Genomic DNA, 26557 nt, shown 5'->3' on the forward strand with positions numbered 1-26557 from the left:
TCCATTGAGTGGAAATTGCATAGGGAATAAAGCAGTTTTTAATTATTTTGTTTTAATATGTTTTAGACATTTCTAAAATCAAAGGTATCTGACAAAACTGGAAGTAACACCCTAGGTAATTTCTAAAGTACGTACTTGTTCGGCGCAGCATTGTGGGCCGAAGGGCCTGTATTGTGCTGTAATTTTTCTATGTTCTAATGCTTTGCAGTTAAAAGTGTTCCAGAGTAGTTCTAGGGAACTTGTTCGGGCTTGCCACTTCAACCTGACATGCTGGTCAAGACCCTGTCCCTTCTTAGGATCTTGCTGCTCAGTTGTGGACCTGAAGATCAGCGTTCTAAAATTAGTTGAATGCAGGTTAGTGGAGAGTCTGTGATTGTAAATATTCGGATTGTCAGTGAACTCAAGGTCTTTATCGTTTTCTTCCAACATCCTTTTCTCAGGGATTTGGAAGGAATGAAAGCCAAGGCCCAGAGTTCATTGCCAGTCTCACACCCTGTAATAGGTGGTGGGGTGAAAGAAGTTGGAGGAGGTAACTAAATTAAATCTAAGCAAAATCTGGTTTTGCTGTGTCTCTTAACGGCTTTGTGTTTTAATTGTGATATTACTACACAATGTAATTCAACAGAAAAATGGTACACATTAAAACAGGTGTTTTGGTTTCCTCAGAGTGTCAGGCACATAGCCATCTCAAGACCTTGTATTCCTTGTAGAGTTATAGTTATCTTTAAAGAAATATGTATGCAGGCTCCTTGCATCCCTCACACAAATTGAAGTAAAATGATTCATGCTCAAAATGACCCACAATTAAGACAAAGTACTTGAAAGATATAAATATTCCTTGTTTCCATTTATTCATGTACTTCTTGCTTAATACGGTTTAAAACATTGATGTGACGAATTTTAGCAACTGGTTTCTCACTAGACACAATGTATCCACTTAACATTAGTTAAAGATGATAAACTCACTCAAATCCAAATCCTTTTTTTTTATTTCTGATGCACTTTAATGAGTGTATTTGGTCCTCTGTAAACTTCTTTTAGTTTACAACATTTTAATAATGATTTGCATGTTTTAGTCTACATAGTTCTGAGTTCAGTGCAGTTAAACATACTAACAGAGTAATAATATACATACCTCTCATAAGACTGATACAGGTCAATAAATTTGTCTTCTTCGAAGACATTAAAATCACATAACTGCATAAAGTACATAGGATAAGAGTTTGTATAAACAGTATATATAAACAAAATATTAAGTATCTTTCACTAGCTAGAGTTTCAATGAATATTATGGTAACTGGAGATTCTTAAGCTTAATTTTGATATCAAATTATTATTCTAAGTGAAATACTTCAGTGAAGCATTTTTTTTAGAAGAGAAACTGCAGAGACAGGGGCAAAAGTAATTCAATTTTGATACTTAACTATTGGAAACAATAGTTTCCACCAGCATTTTGTGTTTATTGGAAACAATTTTCTGTCTGGAAGTGATGAAAACAGTCAACATTTCCAGAGGCAATTTTAATGCCATTATCCAGAGAAAATGTAAATAGCCATAGAGTATACACAAAAGAAAATAATTTAAGGTCCTTTTAAAGTATACATATGACTAATGAGATTTTATGTCTCTAGTTGATATCTGAAATGGTTTCATCTTTGTTAAAGTTGTGAAAACATAACATGGCCTTCAAAGAAATGCAGATATTAGCATTATTTTTTGAACAATGTAGACATAGGAATATGTAGTTCTACAAAAATGTTAAAAATATGATAATTTTCAAAATGATTTAAAATGAAACATTCTAAGATATGGGAAGGAAAAGCACTCATAGGAACTCTTTTTTTTAAAAAAAAAAGGAATTCAGAGCTATTTGCATCCTGGAATGTGTTCTGGACCTAAGGAACTAAAGCTGTTTATTCTTTTACAGTATAGGAAATATAAGTTATTTTGAAAGGGTATACTTGAGAGATCTTTTCACTTCTGGGGGAAACCAAAATAATATGACAAGATCTAGTAAATCCATTGGAAAATACTCAATCCAAAGAGCAGTTAAATAAATTCATAGATGCATTTAAGGGAGATAAACACATGAAAAAAATGGAATAGAAGAATATGCCACCAAATTTAGATGGAATGTTGTAAGTATAGAGTTGGTAAGGATTGGCTTATTTTGAAAATCCTTGATTTGGTTGTTAATATTTTTTAATTCAACACTCTCAGTTGCTCAGTGGAAATGAGAAGGAACTCCCAAAAGCTCCTTTTGACTTTGCACATCATTGAACAACTGAAAAATGTATCCAGCATGGTTCTTCATCTGTATATTTACATTGTTGTTGCTGATAGTGTATAATTATTAACAAGTAATAAAATTTTACTTGGTTATTTAATGTATATGACTGTCAGCCACATGGATTGATCTTATAATACCAATATTGCATATAAATTTCATAACTTGATTTACTATACAATCTAAAATGGGATCATAAAAACATTGAAATATTACAAAATTTCAACTGCTGTATTGTCATTCCTGTGATTTAATTAAGATTCTCCATTACTAAGTTCTTGATATTTTGAAAACATGCAGTTTTTTAATCTTTCGTATCCTTCAAAAGTTGAGGATTTTGACTTAAGGATGCTTTCAGAACAAACTTTCAGTAAGCCTCTATAATTTTAATAATGGTATGACCTGTATGAAATGTGTTTGAGCACTTTTGCCTAAGAACTTAGTAAGCATAGCTACTACAGGAAAATTCAAAATTCATTTGATAGTTGATCCATGAAGATTGAAACATGCAACTTAAAGTATGCACATTTGTGAATTAGAGCAACTCTGTTTCTAATTCACCTTTGATGCACACAAATTTATTACTAATGGTGAGAATTGAATAATCATCAGTTGATGAAATGAAGACATGGAGATGATGTACATTTTTTCACAATAAATGAACATTTGCTACATTAAAATGTAAGTCCATGTGGAACTACTGACACATCAACAGGTACAGGGATAGGAAATGTTAGGGATCTGAGCCTAACGCAGGCAACCGAGATTAGCTGAGATGGACATCTTGGCCGACATGTACAAAGGTCTGTTTTGTGTTATATGACTGAAATTTAAATGCGTTTCTCTTCCTCAATAAGAATGGATTAACTATCTGCAAACTGGGTTGATTTTTCAGGTGGACAATCCTTTATCAGAACTGGAAGGAATCAAAAGAAGTCTGTAGAGAATGGGAAGGTGAGAGTTGATTTCTGAAAAGGTAAAACCAGGGTGGCTAAGGGAATAAAGCAATTATACAAAGTTATCTGGTTAGTGAGTACATGAGAGCAGTTGGCATGTGGCCAAGTGGTTAAGGCGTTTGTCTAGTGATCTGAAGGTTGTTAGTTCAAGCCTTGGCTTAGGCTGTGAGTGTCTTTGAGTAAGGCACTTAACCACACATTGCTCTGCAATGACACCGGTGCCAAGCTGTATGGGTCCTAACGCCCTTCCCTTGGACAACATCGGTGGTGTGGAGAGGAAAGACTTGGGCAACTGCCAGTCTTCCATTTAAAAAAAAACCTTGCCCAGGCTCGCACCCTAGAAACTTTCCAAGGTGCAAATCCATGGTCTATTGAGACTAATGGAGGCCTACACACAAATGAGAGCAGTTATTGATACACCAGTCAGGCTGAGCATGTCTTCAACTTCTGCATAAAAATAAACAAGCTGAGCCAATGGGCAACAAATATAGACCGATAAGATAGATAGCTAGATAGATGGATAATTTATTGATCCCAAAGGAAATTATGTACACATACATACAAATACAAGAGAAATAGGAAAGAAGAAAAATCTTAGGACTGTTATCTCGGGGGTCATCACTTCCCAGCTATAGGTTGACTTATTCTAGAGCCTAATGGCCGAGGGCAAGAATGACCTCATATAGCGCTCTTTGGAGCAGCGCAGTTGTCTTAGTTTATTACTTAAAACTGCTCCGTCAGCCATGGTGGCATGCAGAGGGTGAGAAACATTGTCCAGAATTGCCAGGATTTTTCGTAGGGTCCTTTGTTCTACCACAGGCTCCAGTGTGTCCAATTTGAGAGCCAGCCTTTCTAATCAGTTTATTGAGTCTGTTGGCATTACCCATGTTGATGCCATTGCCTCAGCACACCATCACATAGAAAATTGTACTGGCAACAACAGCCTGGTAGAACATGTGAAGGAGAGGTCTGCATACTCCAAAGGACCTCGGTCTTCTCAGGAAGAAAAGGGGACTCTGGCCCTTCTTGTACATATCCTCTGTGTTGGTGCTCCACTCAAGCCTGTTATCCAGGTGCAACCCCAGGTACTTGTAGGTCAATTTACCTAAAGTTTTAGAATCCAGTTTTGAATTCTCCCTTCCACCATTCTCTGCAACTTACCAAGCTTCTTTTCATTCCTTGCCAGTTCTTACGAAGTGTTCTCCACCTGAAATATTAGCTCTATTTTTCTTCCCATCACTGTCGCTTGATCTGCTGAAGGTTTTCAGCATTTTCTGATATTATTTTTCACTATTGTAAAATTAGGTTAAAATCGTGACAGTAGTAGTGTTATTAGGATGTGGGACTAGTTCCTCAGTATTTATTAACCGTAAATTTGAAAGTGGCTCATTTAATAATGGAGAGGACACGCAAGTGTTTTTTTTAACGTTATGTATTTCTCATTGAGTGTAAGCTAATAATACTTCTTTTTCTTCAAAAGTGCATTGAAAATTAAGCAAATTTACCTGAATAGATTTTTGGTTTTTCAGGGAATCAAGTGATACAGAGTTAGTACAAGAAACATATATGGGAGTGTGAGGAGCCAAATGGCCTGCTAATGAATAAAAAACCATCATTTAAATCATCGAGAAAAAGATAAACTTATTTCTTACATATTAACAAAAAATTCTAAATGAACTATTTATCAATAAATAGCTGAGGTTTTAACATAATGTATGTCTGACTTAATGCAGCCATTACTTTCTTCAGAGGTCCATAAATGACAAGTTTAAATGTAAATTTACAAAATAAAACTTAACTTTACAACTTGTATTTTCAAAAATAGGTTTTTCTCCTTTTTTTGCTAAGTTTACTTGATTCATATTATCTTGGTCAAATACTCTTTCTAAATTCATTAGTGAGTTAAGTGCTATTCCTCATGATTAACCATTATAACAGGGCATTTGTACAATTTCTGCCTTGGCATGTCATCTTAAAGGTTAATTTTATCTGTAGACAAGATTTAATTGCCATTTGTATTTGTCCCTCAAAGTTTTGCATGTGTAATATGCCTTAAATTATTCATGCCCCCATTTTTATTTTAAAATTTTATATAATATGATACACAGCCAGAAAGTTCTAATCAGTTGTGATCTGTTACAGTTGATTGCCTTCTAGTGATTATAAAGTGGTAAGATTGAGCCTTTTGAAAATTGATGTTATTGTAAATAATATTTTCTGTAAAAATAAATGTATAATTGTCTTAATTCAATGGTATCCAATATATACATTGCATAGTTTAATATTTTTAATTCAAGAGACCAAACCTTTTTAAAAATTAGTTATTTTAAAATAATTTTCTTATGAGACAGCTGACCAATTAGAGAATAGACTGTAAAAAAAAATGCATTCTGTTCTGTATGTTTCTTTTTGCATTTCATGGTGAGCATCTCTTCCAATTTTCTCTGTACTAATAAGGGGGTCTTAATGGATTCCAATTTCAACCTGGTCAAAGTCTGTCAAAAACAAGTAGATTTGCATCTTTATCATGATAAAACACCTCAAAGCATGCATGCAGTGGGAAATGTTCTTTGATCATAATTTAAAATTATGCTTCCCTGGATTTTTGAAGGGATTAGATTAAAATTTTAAGCATCTGTAAGTAAATATTAGCACCATTAATGGAAAAATAACCCTCCTCCCTCCAATAGGTATTATCATTAACATACACTCATATGAAACATGTAAAACATGGGGCCAAAAATGTATTAAATCCCATATAAACCATTTGAAATAGCTCTTTAAGTGCACTAATAACAACTACTTGAATTTTTATGTCTTAATCTAGTCTTAAATTCAAGGAATTGAATTTAATCATTTACCCTCGTGGGTAAATCAACTGAATCAATTCTTAATAATTAGCACATTGTAGTCATCATCTGAAATCATTATTCTTTAGGAAACACAGGCAACCATTGATAGGTGGCACTTCAATCCAAGTTGATGCAATGTAATACTAACAATAGTACTTTCTTAAAAGTAAATTGTAATAGCTGCTACATTCACCAAAGTTACTCAGGAATTTTGATGAAATGATGGTTGGCATGTTGCAGTTCATTTTAACCAGTGTTGGAAGTCCTCTTGATGATGGCTATGCAACACTGCTGGTGGAACATGGGGTACTTTGGGTGCTCCCAATACTGTGGTTGGTGCTGCTATTCTCAGATGCAGGTGGATTGGTAGGAATAACCTGCTTCTTCTCAGAAGAACCTACAAAGCAGAAACAGATCCAAATTACATTCTTTACCAGCACTATTAGAGTTTGTGTGTATTACCATTTCCTTCATTTGTTGGCAAAAATGTTGTCATCAATATTAATTTAGCTATATGTTTAAGTATGCAGTGGAATATTTCAGATACTGATTCAGATTAAATTGCTTACTGAAGTGTAGTACTGTGACAATGTCCCACTATTATCACACGATATATAAATAGTTTGATTTTAAAACCCTGATTCATATTCAGAACTAGCTAACTTCAATGTGCTAATTTCCAATATCTATTTTTTCTTAGATGTTAAGTAATTTGTTTTTTTTTAATTCAGTTCTGTTCAATATTTTACATAGTTCTGTGTTTTTATTGTCAACTTCCAAAAGACTAATACATTTTGCTTGATTTTGAAAACATTGTATGTTTGAGTATCAAAGTTTTAGACAGATTTCATCTGGCTAAGCCAGGAGATAGACATAGATGAATGCCATTTATTTTAAACTATTTTGTGAGTAGGGTTTATTTCCTTTTCCCTCTCACCCCACCCATGTGACATCATTTGTTGCAGGGGCCTTGCCATTGAGGATTGCATTGACACTTAGCAGGGAATCTAGAAAAGGACAAATAGGTCTTCTCCTGCTTTTAAATGCTTGCAAAGAACTTACTCTAATTTACCAATCCTTTCCAATGTAGTACTATTAAAAATCCTCTCTGCAATTTCTATATTCTCAATTTTCTACTGTATTATGAAACGAATATTTATCTTAAGTTGTCCTTTAATTGCTAAGTCTTTGGGCAGCCAGAGAATTCTGGATATTAATGCCCTCTTTTCCTTAATGACTGCACCCATCTCTTATTCCTCTGAAAGATACCAGTCTTTGCTTACAAACTAACTGAAGTTCATCAACTTACCAGAATTAGTCCTAAAGAACATTACTCTACCATAACTATGTTAAATCTCCTAGTTCATGCATCATTGATTGCTGATTATACTTGAAGAATCTACATCAGAACCAGCACTTTTTTCTCTCTAAAGATTATTACTGATTTTGCACAGTACAATTTAAAAAAATGTCCTTCATTAATGACCATTTGAAATTGTGGTAGCTTTTCCAATGAAAGACACCATATCTGAACTCAACATCTTCAGCTGAGTCCTAAGAACCAAACTTCATCATGCCATTCTAATGAAAAGCCATCATGCCTGAAACATTAACACTCTGTTTATCTCTAAGATGCTACATAAAAGATAAAACAGTACAGGCCCTTTGGCCATGATGTCGTGCCAATCTTTTAACCTACTCCTATCAGTCTAATCCTTCCCTCCAACATGGGCCTCCATTTCTCTTTCATACATGTGCCTAATGCGTCTTCCTCTATCACCATCCCTCAGAGTGTTCCACGCACTAACCTCTATGTATATAGTGTAAAAAAAACACTAAAGTTTCAAAGTACATTTATTATTTATGTATACAGTATACAACCCGAAGATTTGTCTTCCCACAGACAACCACAAAACAAAGTAACACCATGGAACCCCTTCAAAGAAAACATCAAACATCCAATATGGAAAAAAAATCGTGCAAATGGTAAAAAATGAGCGAAAAACAGAATATAAAACATCAAACCACAGAGTTATTGAAACAGTCTAGGAATGTTCAGTTCAATTCAATTTAACATTTTCATTTGTTGACTGCAGGGCACAGAGCCAGTCTGCCCTGATTAAAATTGCTCAAAATTGCAATAAAAAAAAAGGAGTAACCAAAAATCAGAAACACATATAACATGAATTGCAGAGTCCAATCCACGATCCTCATTGATTAAATCTTCCCCAAGGCCCAAGGTTCCAGCATCATGGAGAGAGAAACTGGTAAAATGCAAACGCCTTCCTCCAAAAACAGTGAGTGAGAAAGAGACCAGTTAAACGCAGGCAGACAGTGCTACCAGGTCACACACTCCACTAAAACCTCACCAAACTCCCCCAGAGAAAGCAAAGCACCAGATCGCTCTATGACCCGTAACATACATCATGAAAATGTAAATCACAGGTTCCAATCGCATGTAGCTTAGTAGAAGAATTATATTTGAAAAGTCATAAAAGAAGTTTCGCGAACTGCCTGTAGGAGATTGCTGTTGTTCTTCAATCTCTGACATCCCTCCCCATACTTTACTCAAATCACCTTAAAATTATGTCCCTCATATTAGCTATTTCTGCCCTGGGAAAAAGTCTCTGGCTATCCACTTGATATTTGCCTCTTATCCTTTGCTCCAAAGAAAAAAAGCCCTATCTCACTCTACCTATACATTTTATACACGTTCTTTAATCCAGGCAGCATCCTGGTAAATCTCTTCTCCACCTTCTCTAAAACTTCCTCATCCTTCCCATAGTGAGGCAACCAGATGAATACAATATTCCAAGTGTGGTCTAAACATGGTTTTACAGAGCTGCAATATTACTTTGCAACTCTTGAACTCAATCCCCTGACTGATGAAGGCAATATACCTTTATAACAATCCTATCAACTGCACAGCAACTTTGAGGGATCTATGGTCATGGACCACTAAATCCCCCTGTTCATCTGCATTGCTAAGAAATACTGCCTTTAAATTCAAACATGACCTGCTGAAATATTTCTAGTACTTTCTGATTTTGTTTTGTATCACTCTTTGGAACTTGAGAATGATGCAAACAAAAGTTGTATTTAATGTGAAAATGATCTCTTTTGGAAACAACCCATAGTGCATTAATGATTTGACAAAATGATCCACTCACAGGTGATTAGGCATGAAGTTATGGTATTTTATAGAATTAAAAAGAGAATGTTGAAAGCTGATATTGAAGGGCACTGTAAAATATCAAAGTAAATTTATTCATAAAGGTAGTGAGAGGATAATATGAAATTACTACTTACCAGTGTGTGAATATAAAAACCACAGGGCTGCAATTAGCAATGCTCCAATGATAAAGGCACCAAATACAATTCCTAATACGGCTGACATCTCCAGGCTCTGGACCCCTTAACACAGCAAAAGTGAAAACATGATTACCTTAAGTAAAAAAATTAGACAAACAAGAACAAAAGATTCTCATACACCAAAGACTGCTAAAATATAATGGGCTCTGATTATGATCAACCCAAGTCCATGCCTCACAATTACCCACCCGATGCAATAGACCTGTAGCTGCAATAAGTTTTTGTGACCATGCAGCATATCACTCATTCTGTAAGGCAAAGTGGGCTGCTGCAGCAACTTTTAGTACTTTAAAATAAAATTTATTCTTAAAAATGTAAACAAAAATATAAAAAACAGTGCATTGGTTTATTTACATTCATAGTGTCACCTGGTCTATGTATTCATAGAATTATCAGTTCTATAATTTTTAGTGTTTACACATTCTATTTATGAGGCTCCTTTGCCACATTTATTGTCTCTGGGAATACAGATTAAAATGCTCGAGAGACTTTTTTAACATGGCTTAGTCATATCCCTCAATATCTGTCTAAAGCCACAGATTCTGCATCTTTTCCCAAAAAGCCTATATATTGGCTGCTCCAAGTTCAGTGCACGTAATTCTACAGCCTATAATGTGCCAGGTGGCTTCATTCCCTTACAAACATCTCTTGTTACTGCGAGACTCAAGTTTCAGGCAGACCAAATTGTTTCTTACACTGAACACATGATCTTCCAGTAGCAATTTATACTTAACTGTATACACGTTCCTGGGAACAAACCCATAGATTTGAGAGTACTCTGTTACTCTTCTGTTTGGAATGAAATTCAACAAGGATCCCTGCATCACTTCCAGAATTTTGAAAACCATCATTCCACAGCAGAGGATGATAATTTTATCCTCAATGCAGCCATCTCAGGGGCAGTGTACTTTTCAGGTGAAACTTTGACTTCAGAAAAGACTGAGAAGAACCACCCTCCCCCTCTCCCCCCACCACAGTCAAGTGAAGTCTTGATACTTATTGGAAAGTTCTGGTGATGAGACATTTTGCCAAATGGTTCTTGAGAGTACTTTTGGGAAATCCATTCTGTTCTCCCACAAGGCCAGCAGGATGTACCATACTGATCCCTGCCTGACAGACATGTGGTCAAAGTTGTTTTTCTAAACAAACCTTTCTGCGAAGGATAGCGAGCGTAGCAATGTACAACTGCATGGAAAATTGTGCAACAACAAATCTGCAGGTAGCATTAAGGTCCTGCCTGTGGCCATCCTGTTGGCCTCATGCCAGCTTTGAGTAATTGGATGCCCCTTTCAGCTTCCAGAAGTTGGTGATGTTCAGAAACATTTGGAAACAATTTGAGTCAAAGGCAAATAATTTGAAATGTCAATTAAATTAAGTAATTAAATTAAATACCTAATGATTTGCATGAGGTAGTTATGACAATTCGTGTAAAACAAAGGAGCTAAGTAAAACTGAAATACAACTTCATTACTTGAGGAAAGCCCTAGATATACATGGCAAGTCCAGGAGCTGAGTGACAAGTCATAGTGTAAGAACCACACTTCTGCAAAAAACTTCAGATCCCCTTGGAACCTATTACACCTTTAAACCTATGCCTTCTGATTTTAGACATCTCTGCTTGGAGGAGTAAAGTTTCTATTCAATCCACCCGCTTCAATTTCAATCTCGATCAAGTCCCTTTTCAGTCTTCTCCACTCTAGGGAAAAAATACTCAACCAACCTAGCAGAACAAGATGAAGAAATTGTATGTGGTGAATTCCTTCCTTATAGTGGAGCTGAATGCTGATATCATTGGCAATAATGCTCAATGTAAAGTCACTGATTTTCTTGATTAAACAAAATATACTTTATGCAAAAATAAAATGATGTACAATAAACCATTAAATGACTCTCAGTCCTTTATAAATGTTTGCGTTACAGTCTTTACATTCCCACACTTTTGCCACCCAGGTGGCACTGTTACTTCATACACTTGTTCAAGGGTATACACCTCCCCCCCCACCTCTTAACTCCCATGGGAGAAGAACCCTAGACTATGGTCCTTCCCCACTGGGCCCTTGCGGTGGCTGCACCAAGTTTGAGTGTGTCCCTCAGCACGTACTCCTGCTGCCGGGAATGTGCCAGTCGGCAGCATTGCCCCCACGGACATCTCCATGTGCTGATAGACCATGAAGTTTCGTGCCGACCAAAGAGCGTCTTTCACCGAGTTGATGATCTGCCAGCAGCACTGGATGTTGGTCTCTGTGTGTGTCCCCGGAAACAGCCCATAGATCTGGGAGTCCTCTGTTACGCAGCTGCAAGGGATGAACCTCGACACTGTCCTCCTTCACACCTCTGCGGAACCCATAGTGCAAAGAGATGGGTTACTGACTCCTCACTGCAGTCCTCCCGTGGGCAGAAGGGTGTGGAGACGACGTTCCAGGCGTACAGGAGGGATCGGACTGGGAGGGCCCCTCTCACCGCCAGCTAGGCGAGAACTTGGTGCCTGTTGGTGAGGTCTAGCGATAAGGCATTTTGCCAGATGAACTGGACAGTCTGCTCAGGGAACCACCCCACTGTGTCCATCATGTCCTTCTCCTGCAGGACCTTACGTGCTGACCACTGCCTGATGGCCCTGTGGTCAAAGGCGTTGACCTGAAAGAACTTCTCTACAAAGGACAGGTATGGCGGCAACGACCAGCTGACAGGGGTGTTGTGTGGTAAAGGGGCCAGACTCATCCTTAGTAGCCAGGGCGACAGGTAGAACTTAGGCACATAGTGGTACTTGGTGCCCACGTACCTGGGATCCACACACAACCTGATGCAGCCACACACGAAATGGCCATCAGGGTGAGGGTGAAATTGGGGACGTTTTTGCCCCCGTTGTCCAGGGACTTGTGCATTGTGGTCTGTCTGACCCACTCCATCTTGGATCTTCAGATGAATCTGAAGACGGCTCGGGTGATTTCCGAGCTGAAGGAGTGGGGGACTGACCACCCCTGTGCCAAGTACAGCAGCCCTGAGAGCACCTCACACCCGATGACCAGGTTCTTGCCCGCTATCGATAGGGAACGCCCTCCCCACAATCCCAGTTTCTTTTTGACCTTGGCAGTCCTGCCAGTTCTTGTTGCACGCCTCAGCCCCTCCGAACCAGATCCCCAACACCTTCACGTGATCAGACCTGATGGTGAAGGGGACGCTGGATTGGTCGGGCCAGTTGACGAACAGCATAGCTTTGCTCTTCGTGCGGTTGACCCTGGCCCCCGACACCTACTCGAACTGTTCGCAGATGCTACACGGTGACATTGTCCGTGTACAGGGAGGTTTTGACTTGGGACCCTCCGCTGCCTGGCAGCATCACCCCTCTTATGCCCTGCTCCCTCCTGATGGCTTCGGCAAAGGGTTCTATGCAGCATACGAACAAGATAAAATAGTCGAAGATGGTTCTGGCAAAGATATTGCCTGAACATGCCTTCAGCATCTACAATCATCTTTCTTAATGCTGGGCATAATTCCAGCAATAGGTTCCTATTACTTCACCATTATCCTGGGTTTTTGAAATCATACTGAGGGCAGTCACTTTTCATTTGGAGCTCATGAGATCTGACAACCCAAAATGAGTATCAGTGGTGAGCATATTCATGACAAGATCGGATGCATCCGGCTTACAGTCGGAGTTCTGATTCCAGTTAAAAGCCACGTGAAGAGATAAAAGCCCTGTGTTAAATGCTGTTTACTGAACCACGGAGTTAGTTTAAAAAAAGGTGCAACAATGGCCTACAGTATTGAATCATGACTGCTGCCAAGATACAGGGTTGTCACTGCTTCAACCCATACTGCAAAATGTTCTGAGAAATGTGTTCTCAATGTAAAAATATTCTCAAATACAGTTGCCATTTTAAATGGACACCCAAAGGCAAAAAAAATCAGGTATGCACTTATTTCACAAAGAGAATATCCTGCATGAAATATTGGTCCAACTAATGTACAATAGTAATTTAAATAGCTTTTCAGACCCTTTAGTTTATGTTCCTATATAGACTAATCAACCTTATGATATGACAACATTTTCAAGTAATAAAAGCAAAGAACTCACCTGGACTGACAATTGTGGGGTCCGGGGATTTGGGACAATCTAGAAAATAAAAATGAATAAATTATTTACATATTTCTAATAATAGGGGGCAAGTCTTCTCTATTCATCATTTTAATTGTTAATGAACATTACTAGTCAATTACTAATTCTAAAAATCATTACAGAACCAGTTTTATTTTGTAGACCGTGGAAAATATTCAGTCATTCTATTAAACATTACATTTTTTCCCAAAATTCCTTTACCATAGAACTGGTAAAATACTCCACAAGAAGTTGAAGTAGTATTTATAAGTTTAGCATAATTTGTTTTATGCTAATATCATTTTTAAATCAAGGAACACATTTAAAAATAATTAATTCAATTTCTCCCACTATCCTCAAAGATTTGTATACCAGTGAAGACGCCTTCCTGCTACTCTATGTTGTAATGTTCTACGTTCCACCTGTCTTCCTACAAGTTCTCAAAGTGTATAATTTACTATGTTCTTTTATCTTATGCTTACTGCCAAAATGCACCAATTTGACATGTATCAATATTAAAATTTAATCTACCAAACATTTAAGCAGTCCATCATTTCCCCATGCTTTCCCATTATTTACCATTTGAATTGCATTATTTATAAATTTTCAAATGGTGCCCTAAATATCCAATCAGGCTCACTGGTAGATATTAAAAAGGTGGTCCCAAGTTAAACTGGAAATCTGTCGATACATTCTCCAGAATGAAAATAATTTACCATTACTCTTGCTTTTGTACCGCAGCCAGCTTAGTATGCCAGTCTGCCATTGTCTTTTTGATTATGTAATCATTTTTATTAAAATCAGTTCTTACTCCAGCAAATTTCTGTTACAGATCCTCTTACTTCATTAATGAATTTAATTAAAATATTCAAATATGAATGTTCATATAGTACTGATTTTAATTTGTGAGCACATTTTTCTCAACTATCAATTACTTATATCCATGTTTATTAATTCTAATTGCATTGCCACCCACCATTTTTAACCTTTGAGGCAAGAAATGTCTTTACGCAGTAGGCAGTGGTATTTTCAACCTAATTTATCAAGATAGCACAGATTTTTGGATATCATGGAAAACAGTCAGCAAAGGAAAGAATGCTCAAGTAAAAGATGAGCCATAATCATAGTGAGTGGCAGAACACATGGAAGAGGCCAAATTACTGCCTCCTGCTTCTATTAATTAACTTCACATGATTCTACCAACTGAGAGGTTCATAAATGATGGGGATAGAGTTGGGTTCAGGTGGGAGGGGGGAGTTATTTTGCATGACTAAGGGGAAAAAGAGCAGAGAAATAAGAGCGTTAGTTATTACTTTTAGAATCAACTTCTGATTCTCTGAAATTCGATTGCAATTCACTTGTTGTTCTGACATAAAACCCCTGGATGGGACTTCTTCCATTCCGGCTTTGATACTCTTATTAATTGTGTGAATCTGTGCGCGCACCGTTAACTCCTGGTGGAGTCATCGGGGCACCGTCATGACAAGCGTTTTGCACCAATCTTTTTGGTGATTGTTCATCATACAGCATGTCTTGGGCACCTGAAACCTGGCGGAGTCCACCCCTCTCTAGGATTTTTTTTCACAAGGTCAAGTTGCTAGCTCAACACTCAACCCAGGCACAGATGGAGAGCATATAAGGGAGCCGGCCGAATTCAAACTTGGGACCTCTTGCCCTGAAGTCCAGCACTGATGCCACTACACCACCAGCCGGCATTAATATAATTGTGGCATTATTAAAACTCTTTTAAGAACTTAATTAAGGAATTTGTCAGTCAGGATTTCTCAGCAGCTGTGAATAATGGCTTTACACTTTACAACTCCAATGCAATATTTAAAGTTTGCTGGCAACACCACTGCCGTAGACCGAATCAAAGGTGGTGATGAATCCACATATAGGAGGGAGATTGAAAATCTGTCTGGATGGTGCCATAACAACAAACAAACACTTACTCAGTGTCTGCAAGACCAAGGATTCTTCATCTCATGTTTTTGATATTTATTGCTTATTATTATTTCTTTTTTCCTTTTTGTATTTGTTGTCTTTTGCATTGATTGGTGCATTTTTATTGATTTTTTATGGTCAGTGGATTTATTGAGTATGCCCACAAAAAAAGAATCTCGGGGTTGTGTATAGTGACATATACTGTATGTACTTTGATAATAAATTATCTTTGAACTTAGACAGATTTATTTTATAATACAAATAACTTCTAAAGAACCACAGGACTCTTGAACTCTACATCAGCAGACTGTTTCAACTCTTTTGAGATTTACTTGATAACCAACTATCTCAGCATGAAATTGATGCCTTTCCTTATTATATGTCTACAGCAGCAAGGTACTCTCTTCAGCTTACACCAATTATGCTGATGAATCTGAGGACCACTTTATATTCAATTTTGCACTTACCAAAATCCAGCTATAATCTCTTTTAAAATAGTTGGTATCACAGAATGCAATTATCTATTTAATCTTTTGTTGGTTACTAATTTTACAACCAACTTCACCTCAGTTACACATCTAAAAATGTTCTAATGCTGTTTTAAAATAGAACAAATATCATAAGTGAAACAGGAACCAAGCTTCAGCACAGCTGCAGAAAAGGAAAGAAAATTTGCTTCAGGAAAGGTGAAGAAAATTGTAAGACAGGAAGGAAAGTATCTTGGACCTGTGAGACACCCCAACTGTAAACAACTCAGCAACAGAAAAACAGATCTTTCAAACGTACTAAACACAAAAAATTTTTAAAGATGATCGAAATGCTGGAGGAGCTCAACAGGTCAGGCAGTGTCTTTGGAAATGAATGAGATTTCGGGCTGAGACCCTTCCTTAGGAATGGGGAAGATGCCAAATATGTCAATTTCTTTCAAAGTTACTGTATTTTCACAGCTACAGTAATGAATTAAAATTGCCATATCGCATTGAGATTATGTACTTTGAATAAATAAACAATGATTTAAGTTTTTTATGAGCTTAGTAGTGATATTCTTCTTAGGCCATAGTAATAGAATCATAGGGTTATGCAGCACAGAAATGGACTGTCTGGCACTCAACATCTGTTCTGATCTTTTCACTCATCCACATTAAATCACATACACCAACATGGAAATTATGCAGATAACAAAAAATACAGATAGTGTGGAAGGTTGACTAAGACTACTGCAGAATATTGATCAGATGGAAAGTCAGGTAGATTGTTGGCTGTTGATATTTAACCCCAATAAGTGTGTGATGATGCATTTAGGAAATGAAATAGGAGGAAGATATATACTGTAAATAATGGAGTACTAAGAAATGCTGGATACCAATTCATAGATCCCTGAAAATTGAAAACATATGTAGATGGGGCAATGAAAAAGCCATATGGCAGACTTCAAGGTCAGAGCACAGAATGCATTATAATGTTGTAACTTTACAAAACTCTGGATAGAGTGCACTTAGAGTATTGCATGCAGTTCTGCTCAACTCTTCCTCACATAATTATGGAGTAATAAAATCAAAGAATGCAGTAATTATTCAGCAGATCAAACAGCTTTTGTGGAAAGGGGGACAGAGTTAACATTTCAAGTCAATGAACTTTCAATAGAACTGATGAAAGTTCATCAATGAAACATCTGTTTCTCTCTCTCTACATTTGCTATTTGACCTGTGGAATATTTCCAGCATTATCATTTAACTTTGCAACATCTGCAGTTTATTTTGTTTAATTATATTGTGCTGAATCTCAAAGAGGCCAAGGGCACTTCCAGCATTTCATTATTTTCCAATGTATTCAGAGAATTACAGCTAGGCTTGATGAGGACTGGATCAGAACAAATAATATTTCTTCCCCTCTCCAAAGCCCCCCACCTCATTATTCAGTAACCTTACAGTGTTCACAGGTTCACAAAGAGTGCCATTATTTTGATTTTGCTCTTCCACTGATACCTTTTAATAGAATTTCAGACAATAGGAATTTCTGCAGTGTATTGTAAAAAAAATTAAGGTCCCCCTATGAGACAAAAAGATGAAAAATTATTCAAAGAAGGATGTCAAGTTGAAATAGTACTAGGGTGCTACTGGAATGGAGCCGTAAACCAAACAGGAAAGGCTCCTGTAAGTTATACATCCATAATTCCAAAAACTTATGCTCCAGTCCAAAAGGTTGAAAGCACTAATCTTAGTTTTATTTGCTCTTGTCACATTAGAATTAATGGCATTGTTTTTACTGGCTTCTGTCCATATAGAAGATACAAACAAATCTCCTGCTTCCCCCTCTCTGATCATAATATATCTGAAATGTTTGACATCTTGCCATAAAGGTCATCTTCCATTCCTTCCTAAAGACAATCCCACCCTGACTCAATGTAATATTTCATGTCCATCACTATGGTAACTGTATTACTGGGAAAAGAAATTGAATGAAAAACTTCTGTGGCAAGTTGTCAGAGAAGAGGAAGCCAGTTGGAAAACTTCAGATTGCTCATTTATAGATTTGCATGAATTAGAAACCAGGACACCCTATTCTCATCATTACAGCAGATTTAACTCATTCTAATCTAGAATTCCAGAATTATAACAATGGAACCAAATGGATCTTGAACAAACTTTGCATTTAACTGTGGGGTTCTGCTTACTTCATAAAAAATCTCATTCTATTTCCACTCCTCCAAAATCCAAATTTTCATCTTTCCCGTAGGCAGTAAGGCTTTATCTGATATAGTTTTATCTGATCCACAGGAATAAAGTGGGTAAAATTATGACATACTTTGTTGTCCAAAGATCCATGGACCCAGGCTTCTGCTAAATTTTGTGCAAAAGGTTGAAGTGATAGAAATCAAAAATACTCAGCTGCTCAGACAGAATGGGTGGAGAGAGAAACAATGTAAAAGTTTCAGGTTAATAGTCCTTCATCAATTGTGATGTTGTTGCGCTGATCCTCAAACTTGAGTTGAGCCTCATTGGAATAAAGTTGGTGGCCACAAACAGAAATGTCGCAGTGGGGGAAGGGGATGGTGAACTGGTGAACTGGACAACCAGAAGTTCGGACTGAATGAAAGTAATCCTTCAGGATCCATAGCAGCACTGTCTGGGCAGACCCATTGTTCCAGCCTGCTCTTGCCCTACTATACTCATTTATTCCTCCCTTGACTCAATATTTTTTTCCCTGTTTCAGCTGCTTCTTTATAACACTTGTAATTCTTTGGAAATCCTTTATCACTGACATTTTTTCATTTCCCCATCCTAACCATTTTAACTTCTCCATGTACATACATTTCCATCCCACATCAGGAGGTTCCGCAAGCCCTTTGCTTCTTCCTTGAATATAGGCCTATCCAGTTCCTTTCCACAAACACTCTCATTCAGATGGCTAAACACAATCTAATATTAAACAACTTCAATTGAAGGAAACTCCAAAAACTTCCTCCAGATCAAAGTTACATTTGTCTTTGTGACTTGATGTATGCTAACATTAAGGATGCTTACAGCTCCTCTCCCCTCCCCCCACCGGGAAGGTCAGATCACAACCTGGTGCATCTCAAACCCTGCTACGTGCCTCTGGTGAAGAGTAAACCTGCAACCTCGAGGTCAGTGAGGAAATGGTCAGGGGAGGCTTATGAGGCACTCCAGGGTTGTTTTGAGGCGACAGACTGGCAGGCCCTCTGTGAGCCACATGGAGAGGACCTTGATGAGCTCACAGAGTGCATCACTGGTTATATCAACTTCTGTGTGGACTGCAATGTTCCAGCAAGAACTGTCCTTATTATTCAAATAACAAGCCATGGGTAACAAAGGACATTAAGGACATCCTGAACACTAAAAAGAGGGCACTTAGAGATGAAAATAGGGAGGAGCTGAGGACAATACAGAGGGACCTGAAAGCCAAGATCAGGGAGGCTACAGACAGGTATAGGAGGAAGCTTGAGTGGAAACTCCAGCAGAACAACATGAGAGGGGTCTGGAGTGGGATGAGGACCATCACTGGGTTCCAGCAAACTAGCAACAGAGGAGCTGAAAGCAGTGTAGACAGGGCCAACAAACTTAACCTGTTCTTCAACAGATTTGACACTGTGGCCCCTGCCCATCCCCCACGTGATTCATCTGTTGTCAGCCCCCAACCAACACATACTCCACTCTCCCCTCCTAGCCCTCCTCACAGCCCCCCACCCTGCTCTCGTGACTACACCCCTCCCACACCTGAAACCACCACAGTGGGCTTCATAGCTGAACAGGTGAGAAGACAGCTGAAACGTCTCCATCCAAGCAAGGCTGCAGGCCCGGATGGTGTCAGCCCCAGGGTGCTCAAAGCCTGTGCCCCCCAGCTAAGTGGAGTACTTCACCATATCTTCCACCTGAGCCTGAGTCTCCAGAGGGTTCCTGTGATGTGGAAGACATCCTGCCTCGTTCCTGTACCAAAGACGCCGCACCCCAGTGGCTCCAATGACTACAGACCGGTGGCATTGACCTCCCACATCATGAAGACCCTGGAGAGACTTGTTCTAGAGCAGCTCTGGCCTATGGTTAGGCCACACTTAGACCCCCTCCAGTTCGCCTACCAGCCCGACTAGGAGTTGAGGATGCCGTCATCTACCTGCTGAACTGTGTCTACACCCACCTGGACAAGTTGGCGAGCACTGTGAGGGTCATGTTTTTTGACTTCTCCAGTGCATTCAACACCATCCACCCTGCTCTGCTGGGTGAGAAGCTGACAGTGATGCAGGTGGATGCTTCCTTGGTGTCATGGATTATTGATTACCTAACTGGCAGACCACAGTACGTGCGCTTGCAAAACTGTGTGTCAGAAAGAGTGGTCAGCAGCACTGGGGCTCCACAGGGGACTGTCCTGTCTCCCTTTCTTTTCACCATCTACACCTCGGACTTCAACTACTGTACAGAGTCTTGCCATCTTCAGAAGTTTTCTGATGACTCTGCCATAGTTGGATGCATCAGCAAGGGAGATGAGGCTGAGTACAGGGCTACGGTGGGAAACTTTATCACATGGTGTGAGCAGAATCATCTGCAGCTTAATGTGAAAAAGACTGAAGAGCTGGTGGTGGACCTGAGGAGGGCTAAGGCACCGGTGACCCTTGTTTCCATCCAAGGGGTCAGTGTGGACATGGTAGAGGATTACAAATACCCGGAGCTATGAATTGACAATAAACTGGACTGGTCAAAGAACACTGTGGCTGTCTGCAAGAAGGGGCAGAGCCATCTCTAATTCCTGAGGAGACTGAGATCCTTTAACATCTGCTGGATGATGCTGAGGATGTTCTACAAGTCTGTGGTGGCCAGTGCTATCATGTTTGCTGAGGGTAGCAGACACCAAAAGAATCAACAAACTCATTCGTAAGGCCAGTGATGTTGTGGGGGTGGAACTGGACTCTCTGACAGTGGTGTCTGAAAAGAGAATGCTGTCCAAGTTGCATGCCATCTTGGGCAATGACTCCCATCCACTCTATAACGTACTGGTTAGGCACAGGAGTACATTCAGCCAGAGACTCATACCACCGAGATGTAACACTGAGCGTCATAGGAAGTCATTCCTGCCTGTGGCCATCAAACCTTACAACTCCTCCCTCGGAGGGTCAGACACCCTGAGCCAATAGGCTGGTCCTGGACTTATTACCACTTGGCATGATTAACTTATTATTTAATTATTTATGGTTTTATATTGCTATATTTCTTCACTATTCTTGGTTGGTGCAGCTGTAACGAAACCCAATTTACCTCAGGATCAATAAAGTATGTCTGTCTGTCTGTTTGTAAAACGCCGAGAGAATGAGACCGAATTTTGGACACTGTTTCAGTCATATTCAGACCTGTCCCTCAACTTTTTCTCTGTACCAGCTTCTTGCAATCATACTGGATTCAAAAATTTCATCACTTTAGCTGTATATTACCATTTTATCTTCACTTTCATATGATCCATCCCTTACTCTTCCATTTCAAATGTCTAATACGTACCCAGAAAATACATCTTGCCTCCTATAAGGACTCCATTCCATTCTCATCTTCCCCTTTCCTTTCCAGACCTGATGAAGAGTCTCGGCACAAAACATAAACTGTTTATTCATTTCCACAGATGCTACTTGACCTGCTGAGTTCCTCCAGCAGTTTGTGTGTTGTACAAATTGAGTGATTGCTTTACAGACTCTAAAGGAGAGACCCTGAGATTCCAGTACTCTATAACTTTAATTCAGCATTACAGTCCCACTTTGAGTAAATTATCTCCTGCATTGTTACAATAAATCCAATTTAGGTTTGAGGAAGAACACCTCATTTTTCATCTGGATCAACTGCAATCTTCTAGACTCAAAAGCATATTCTCTAAATTTAGGGAATTCACTCTTTCTTGCTGTTTGTGTCAGAACTGGCCACATTCACATAATTATTTTAGCTCACTTTTTATTTTCCTATTCTATTTGTATAGCTTAGCTCGCTGATAAACGCACTCAGCTTCACCACTAACAACCCATTACACTGACCAAGGAGTATAATGTAACTGTACCCATTGACCCACTGGGACTCACTCTACCAGAGTTATTTCCTTTGTTCTACCATTCCTAGTTTTTCTCCCTTTTCCTAGCTCCTATTCAGTGACCTAGGCCTAAAGAATTAACTAATTTTTCTTTCCTTGTAGCTGCTGCTTGACCTACAGAGCATTTCCAGTATTTTCTATTTTTATTTCTGATTTCCAGCATCTGCAGTTTTCGATTTTTTTCTGATTTTAACTTCCCATTATTATTCACTTTTTACAAGCTGCTGTGATGATTATCTCAAATAGGCGTATTTCTCACTTCAAAATGGAAACTGCATAGCAAGTAGACAAATTTTTAAAACTTCATCTGCAGAGATTTCTTGCCTGGTCCATATAGAACTAGAGTATGAGTACTAAAGAATCAATTATTTTTTATTAGCAACTACACCTCCTCCATGATTACCAGTGCCCTGCTTGTCCTCAGTCCCTTTTTATACAGTCATGACAGTGTGACAAAATTTCACTCCAACTCCATTTACAAGTTTGAGATCTGATCAACTCCATTGGTGTTATCCACAAAGAACAAGAAGACTATAGGAAGGAGATGGTGAGTTTAGTGGCATGGTGACAAGACAACAACCTTTCTCACAATATCAGCAAAACAAAGGAGCTGGTCATTAACATCACCAGTTGGGGTGGAGCAAATGCCTGAACTGTATTGATGCTGCTATGTTGGAGATGGTTGAGATCTTCAAGTTTTTAGGTGTAAATGTCACCACCAATCTGTCCTGGTCTAGCCACACGAATACTACAGCCAAAAACACACAGAAGGCTAGGGAAATTCAACATGTCTCCAATGAAGTTCAGCAATTGTTATCAATGAACTATAGAAAGCATTCTATCCAGATGCACTACTGCTTGGTATGGCAATTTTTCTACCCAAGACCACAGAAAATTTGCAAGGAGTACTATATGTGAATGAAGTCTTTAAAATCTGTTTATTAATTGATAAATTTTCAAATTCAACTTAACAGTTGTGAGCAATGAAGTGTTATATACCCCTAGGGTGTGTTGGCTTGTGGCCAGGTGAATAAGGCGTTGGTCTAGTGATCTCAAGGTCGCTAGTTCGAGCCTTGGCTGAGGCTTGCGCGTGTGTCCTTGAGCAAGGCACTTAATCACACATTGCTCTGCGACGACACCAGTGCCAAGCTGTATGGATCCTAATGCCCTTCCCTTGGACAACATCGGTGGCATGGAGAGGGGAGACTTGCAAGCTTGGGCAACTGCCGGTCTTCCATTTAAAAAAAAACTTTGCCCAGGCTCGTGCCCTGGAAACTTTCCAAGGCACAAATCCATGGTCTGTTGAGACTAACGGAGGCCTACCTATCCCGAGGGTTCATCTTCTCTATGGACCATCACTTGGCAGACCACAGTACATGCGTTTGCAACACTGTGTGTCAGAAAGAGTGGTCAGCAGCACTGGGGCTCCACAGGGGACTGTCCTGTCTCCCTTTCTTTTCACCATCTACACCTCGGACTTCAACTACTGTACAGAGTCTTGCCATCTTCAGAAGTTTTCTGATGACTCTGCCATAGTTGGATGCATCAGCAAGGGAGATGAGGCTGAGTACAGGGCTACGGTGGGAAACTTTATCACATGGTGTGAGCAGAATCATCTGCAGCTTAATGTGAAAAAGACTGAAGAGCTGGTGGTGGACCTGAGGAGGGCTAAGGCACCGGTGACCCCTGTTTCCATCCAAGGGGTCAGTGTGGACATGGTAGAGGATTACAAATACCCGGAGCTATGAATTGACAATAAACTGGACTGGTCAAAGAACACTGTGGCTGTCTGCAAGAAGGGGCAGAGCCATCTCTAATTCCTGAGGAGACTGAGATCCTTTAACATCTGCTGGATGATGCTAAGGATGTTCTACAAGTCTGTGGTGGCCAGTGCTATCATGTTTGCTGAGGGTAGTAGACACCAAAAGAATCAACAAACTCATTCGTAAGGCCAGTGATGTTGTGGGGGTGGAACTGGACTCTCTGACAGTGGTGTCTGAAAAGAGGATGCTGTCCAAGTTGCATGCCATCTTGGACAATGACTCCTATCCACTCCATAATGTACTGGTTAGGCACAGGAGTCCATTCAGCCAGAGACTCATTCCACCGAGATGTAACACTGAGCGTCATTCCTGCCTGTGGCCATCAAACTTTACAACTCCTCCCTCAGAGTGTACCTGAGCCAACAGGCTGGTCCTGGATTTATTTCCACTTGGAATAATTAACTTATTATTATTTAATTATTTATGGTTTATTATTGCTATATTTCTTCACTATTCTTGGTTGGTGCGACTGTAACGAAACCCAATTTCCCTCGGGATCAATAAAGTATGTCTGTCTGTCAGTCTGTTTGTAAAACGCCGAGAGAATGAGACCGACTTTTGGACACTGTTGGAGTACTATTGACCACAAAGTTGCTTGGTTACTATGGTGAGAGAGGTGGAGTTATTTGACTGACAACTAATGTTTACTTTTTTTTCTGCGGCTTGTTTTGAATATAAAAGGACACAGAGACACACACAGTCAGAGTCGAGATGGTTTCAGTCAATGAAAGACATCAGTGAGTGGGATCACTGGTTTAAACTTTCAGTAGACCAAAGGCGTGAGTTGAGATCGATCCAGAGTATTGATAAATGACTCTCATAAGTGCTGCAACTAGAAAAAGTTTGCAGAGAGGAGAGGAGAGGAAGGTTTGAAACAAGAAACCTAGTGACAAAGAGATCACTGTTTGGACTCTCTCTTGAACAAGTAGCCCATAAGGGTGAGTTTGATTCCATTCAAATACAAAAGTGTGATTGTCACATAGTTAATCCACAGGAGTAGGTTCTCTGGTGAGGGGGAAACCTTTATGAATACCACTTGTGTGTTTACCCTGGTCCGGGTGTGGTATTTCACTGAAGAAGGCACCCCTGTGGCAAATTACTGTTGGAGTTATTTCGTATGTAGTGGATCTGGATAACTGGCTATCATGTTGTGTGGTTAGGGCAGGGGTCGGCAACCCACGGCTCCAGAGCCACATGCGACTCTTTCATCTCTGTGCTGCGGCCCCCTGTGGCTTTGGAAAATAAATGATGAGTATTTAATTAAAATGTATTTTATGTTAGTTTGTTAGTTTTTGAAATGTAATTCCAAATTTGAAGTTTATGGTGATCTTGTACAACCTAAATAAAACGTGTTTTTGTCGCTATTAATATACATCACACCACTGCCAATGCCTGACACCCGCCAGTGCGCGATTTCTTTAATTTTTCGATCCAAGGTAGGCTAACTATGGAGAATTCTAAAAAAAGAAAAGTGACTGAAGAAAACAGAACGTTTAATGATACGTGGGCAGATTCATTTGCTTTCACTGCTGACGAGACTGGTTTACCGGTATGTTTAATATGCAATGAGAAACTAGCAAACAACAAAAAGTCAAAAGTCGCAAGACATTTCCAAAATAAACACGCAGCCTTTGCTCAAAAATATCCGGATGGAGATGAGAGAAAAAAAGCCGTTTCGGAACTGATGCGGAAGGTTGATCTGAACAAAAATCATTTCAAGAAGTGGATGAAGTCTGGAAAATCAACTACATATGCTAGTTTTGTTGCCACTCAGGAAATAGTCAGGCACGGGAAGCAGTTTACAGATGGTGAATATATAAAAGAATTCTTTCATTAAGAACATTCAGAACATCTATTCACGGACTTTAAAAACAAGAGTGAAATTGTGCAGAAAATCAGGAATATGCTCCTCTCTGCAAAGACTGTCAAAGACAGAACCATAAAAATGGCAGAAGACATCACAAGACAGCAAATTAAAGACATCAATTCAGCTGTGGCCTACTCGATTGCCTGTGACGAGTCTAAAGACAAAAGGTGATATTGAACAAATAGCGCTGTTCTGCCGGTATGTAAACTCTGCCGGGCCACAGGAAGAAATGATTGAGTTGATACCTCTAAAAGGACAAACACGGGGGGAGGACAATTGTGAGGCTGTCTTGAATTGTTTAAGAGCCAAAGGAATAAAGACCACCCACCTGGTGTCAGTAGCTACTGATGGGGCATCAAGTATGACAGGAGTGCACAAGGGATTTGTGGCTTTACTGCAGAAGTCGCTGGACAGAAAGCTGCTGACTTTTCATTGCATCTTGCACCAAGAGGCACTGTGCGCTCAAACATTTCCTCCGGAATGCACAGAAGTAATGGATGTTGTCATTCAGATTGTCAATAAAATAATGGCAAAAAGTTTAAATCACCGTCAATTCCGTTTGTTACTGGATGAGCTGGAAAGCGCATATTCTGATCTCCTGCTGCACAACAAAGTCCGGTGGCTGTCAAGAGGGGAGGTGCTGAAACACTTTGTCGCGTGTCTGGAAGAAGTGAAAACTTTCCTGGGCAGCAAAAGGCTGGAAAAGCTACACTTCATGGTAGACATGACAGCGCACCTGAACACGCTGAACACAGCTCTTCAGGGGAAAGGACGCACAGCCCCA

At 39.3% G+C, this 26557-nt stretch overlaps 1 protein-coding gene across 2 annotated transcripts in view; it reads right to left on the bottom strand.

The window, feature by feature from the left end:
* Window positions 1–832: 832 nt before the first annotated feature.
* LOC132407366 (transforming growth factor beta receptor type 3-like) overlaps window positions 833–26557 on the bottom strand; it is a 133899-nt gene continuing 108174 nt past the window's right edge. For both annotated transcript variants that reach the window (XM_059993741.1, XM_059993742.1), the window contains exons 15-17: window positions 13543–13581; window positions 9405–9509; window positions 833–6492 (exon numbers count right to left, since the gene is read on the bottom strand). In XM_059993741.1, the coding sequence (XP_059849724.1) occupies window positions 6374–6492; window positions 9405–9509; window positions 13543–13581 (263 nt within the window). In that variant the 3' untranslated portion in view covers window positions 833–6373. The remainder of the gene's footprint in view (window positions 6493–9404; window positions 9510–13542; window positions 13582–26557) is intronic.

This window comes from Hypanus sabinus, chromosome 18 (genome assembly GCF_030144855.1).
Source record: "Hypanus sabinus isolate sHypSab1 chromosome 18, sHypSab1.hap1, whole genome shotgun sequence".
Classification (NCBI taxonomy): domain Eukaryota; kingdom Metazoa; phylum Chordata; class Chondrichthyes; order Myliobatiformes; family Dasyatidae; genus Hypanus; species Hypanus sabinus.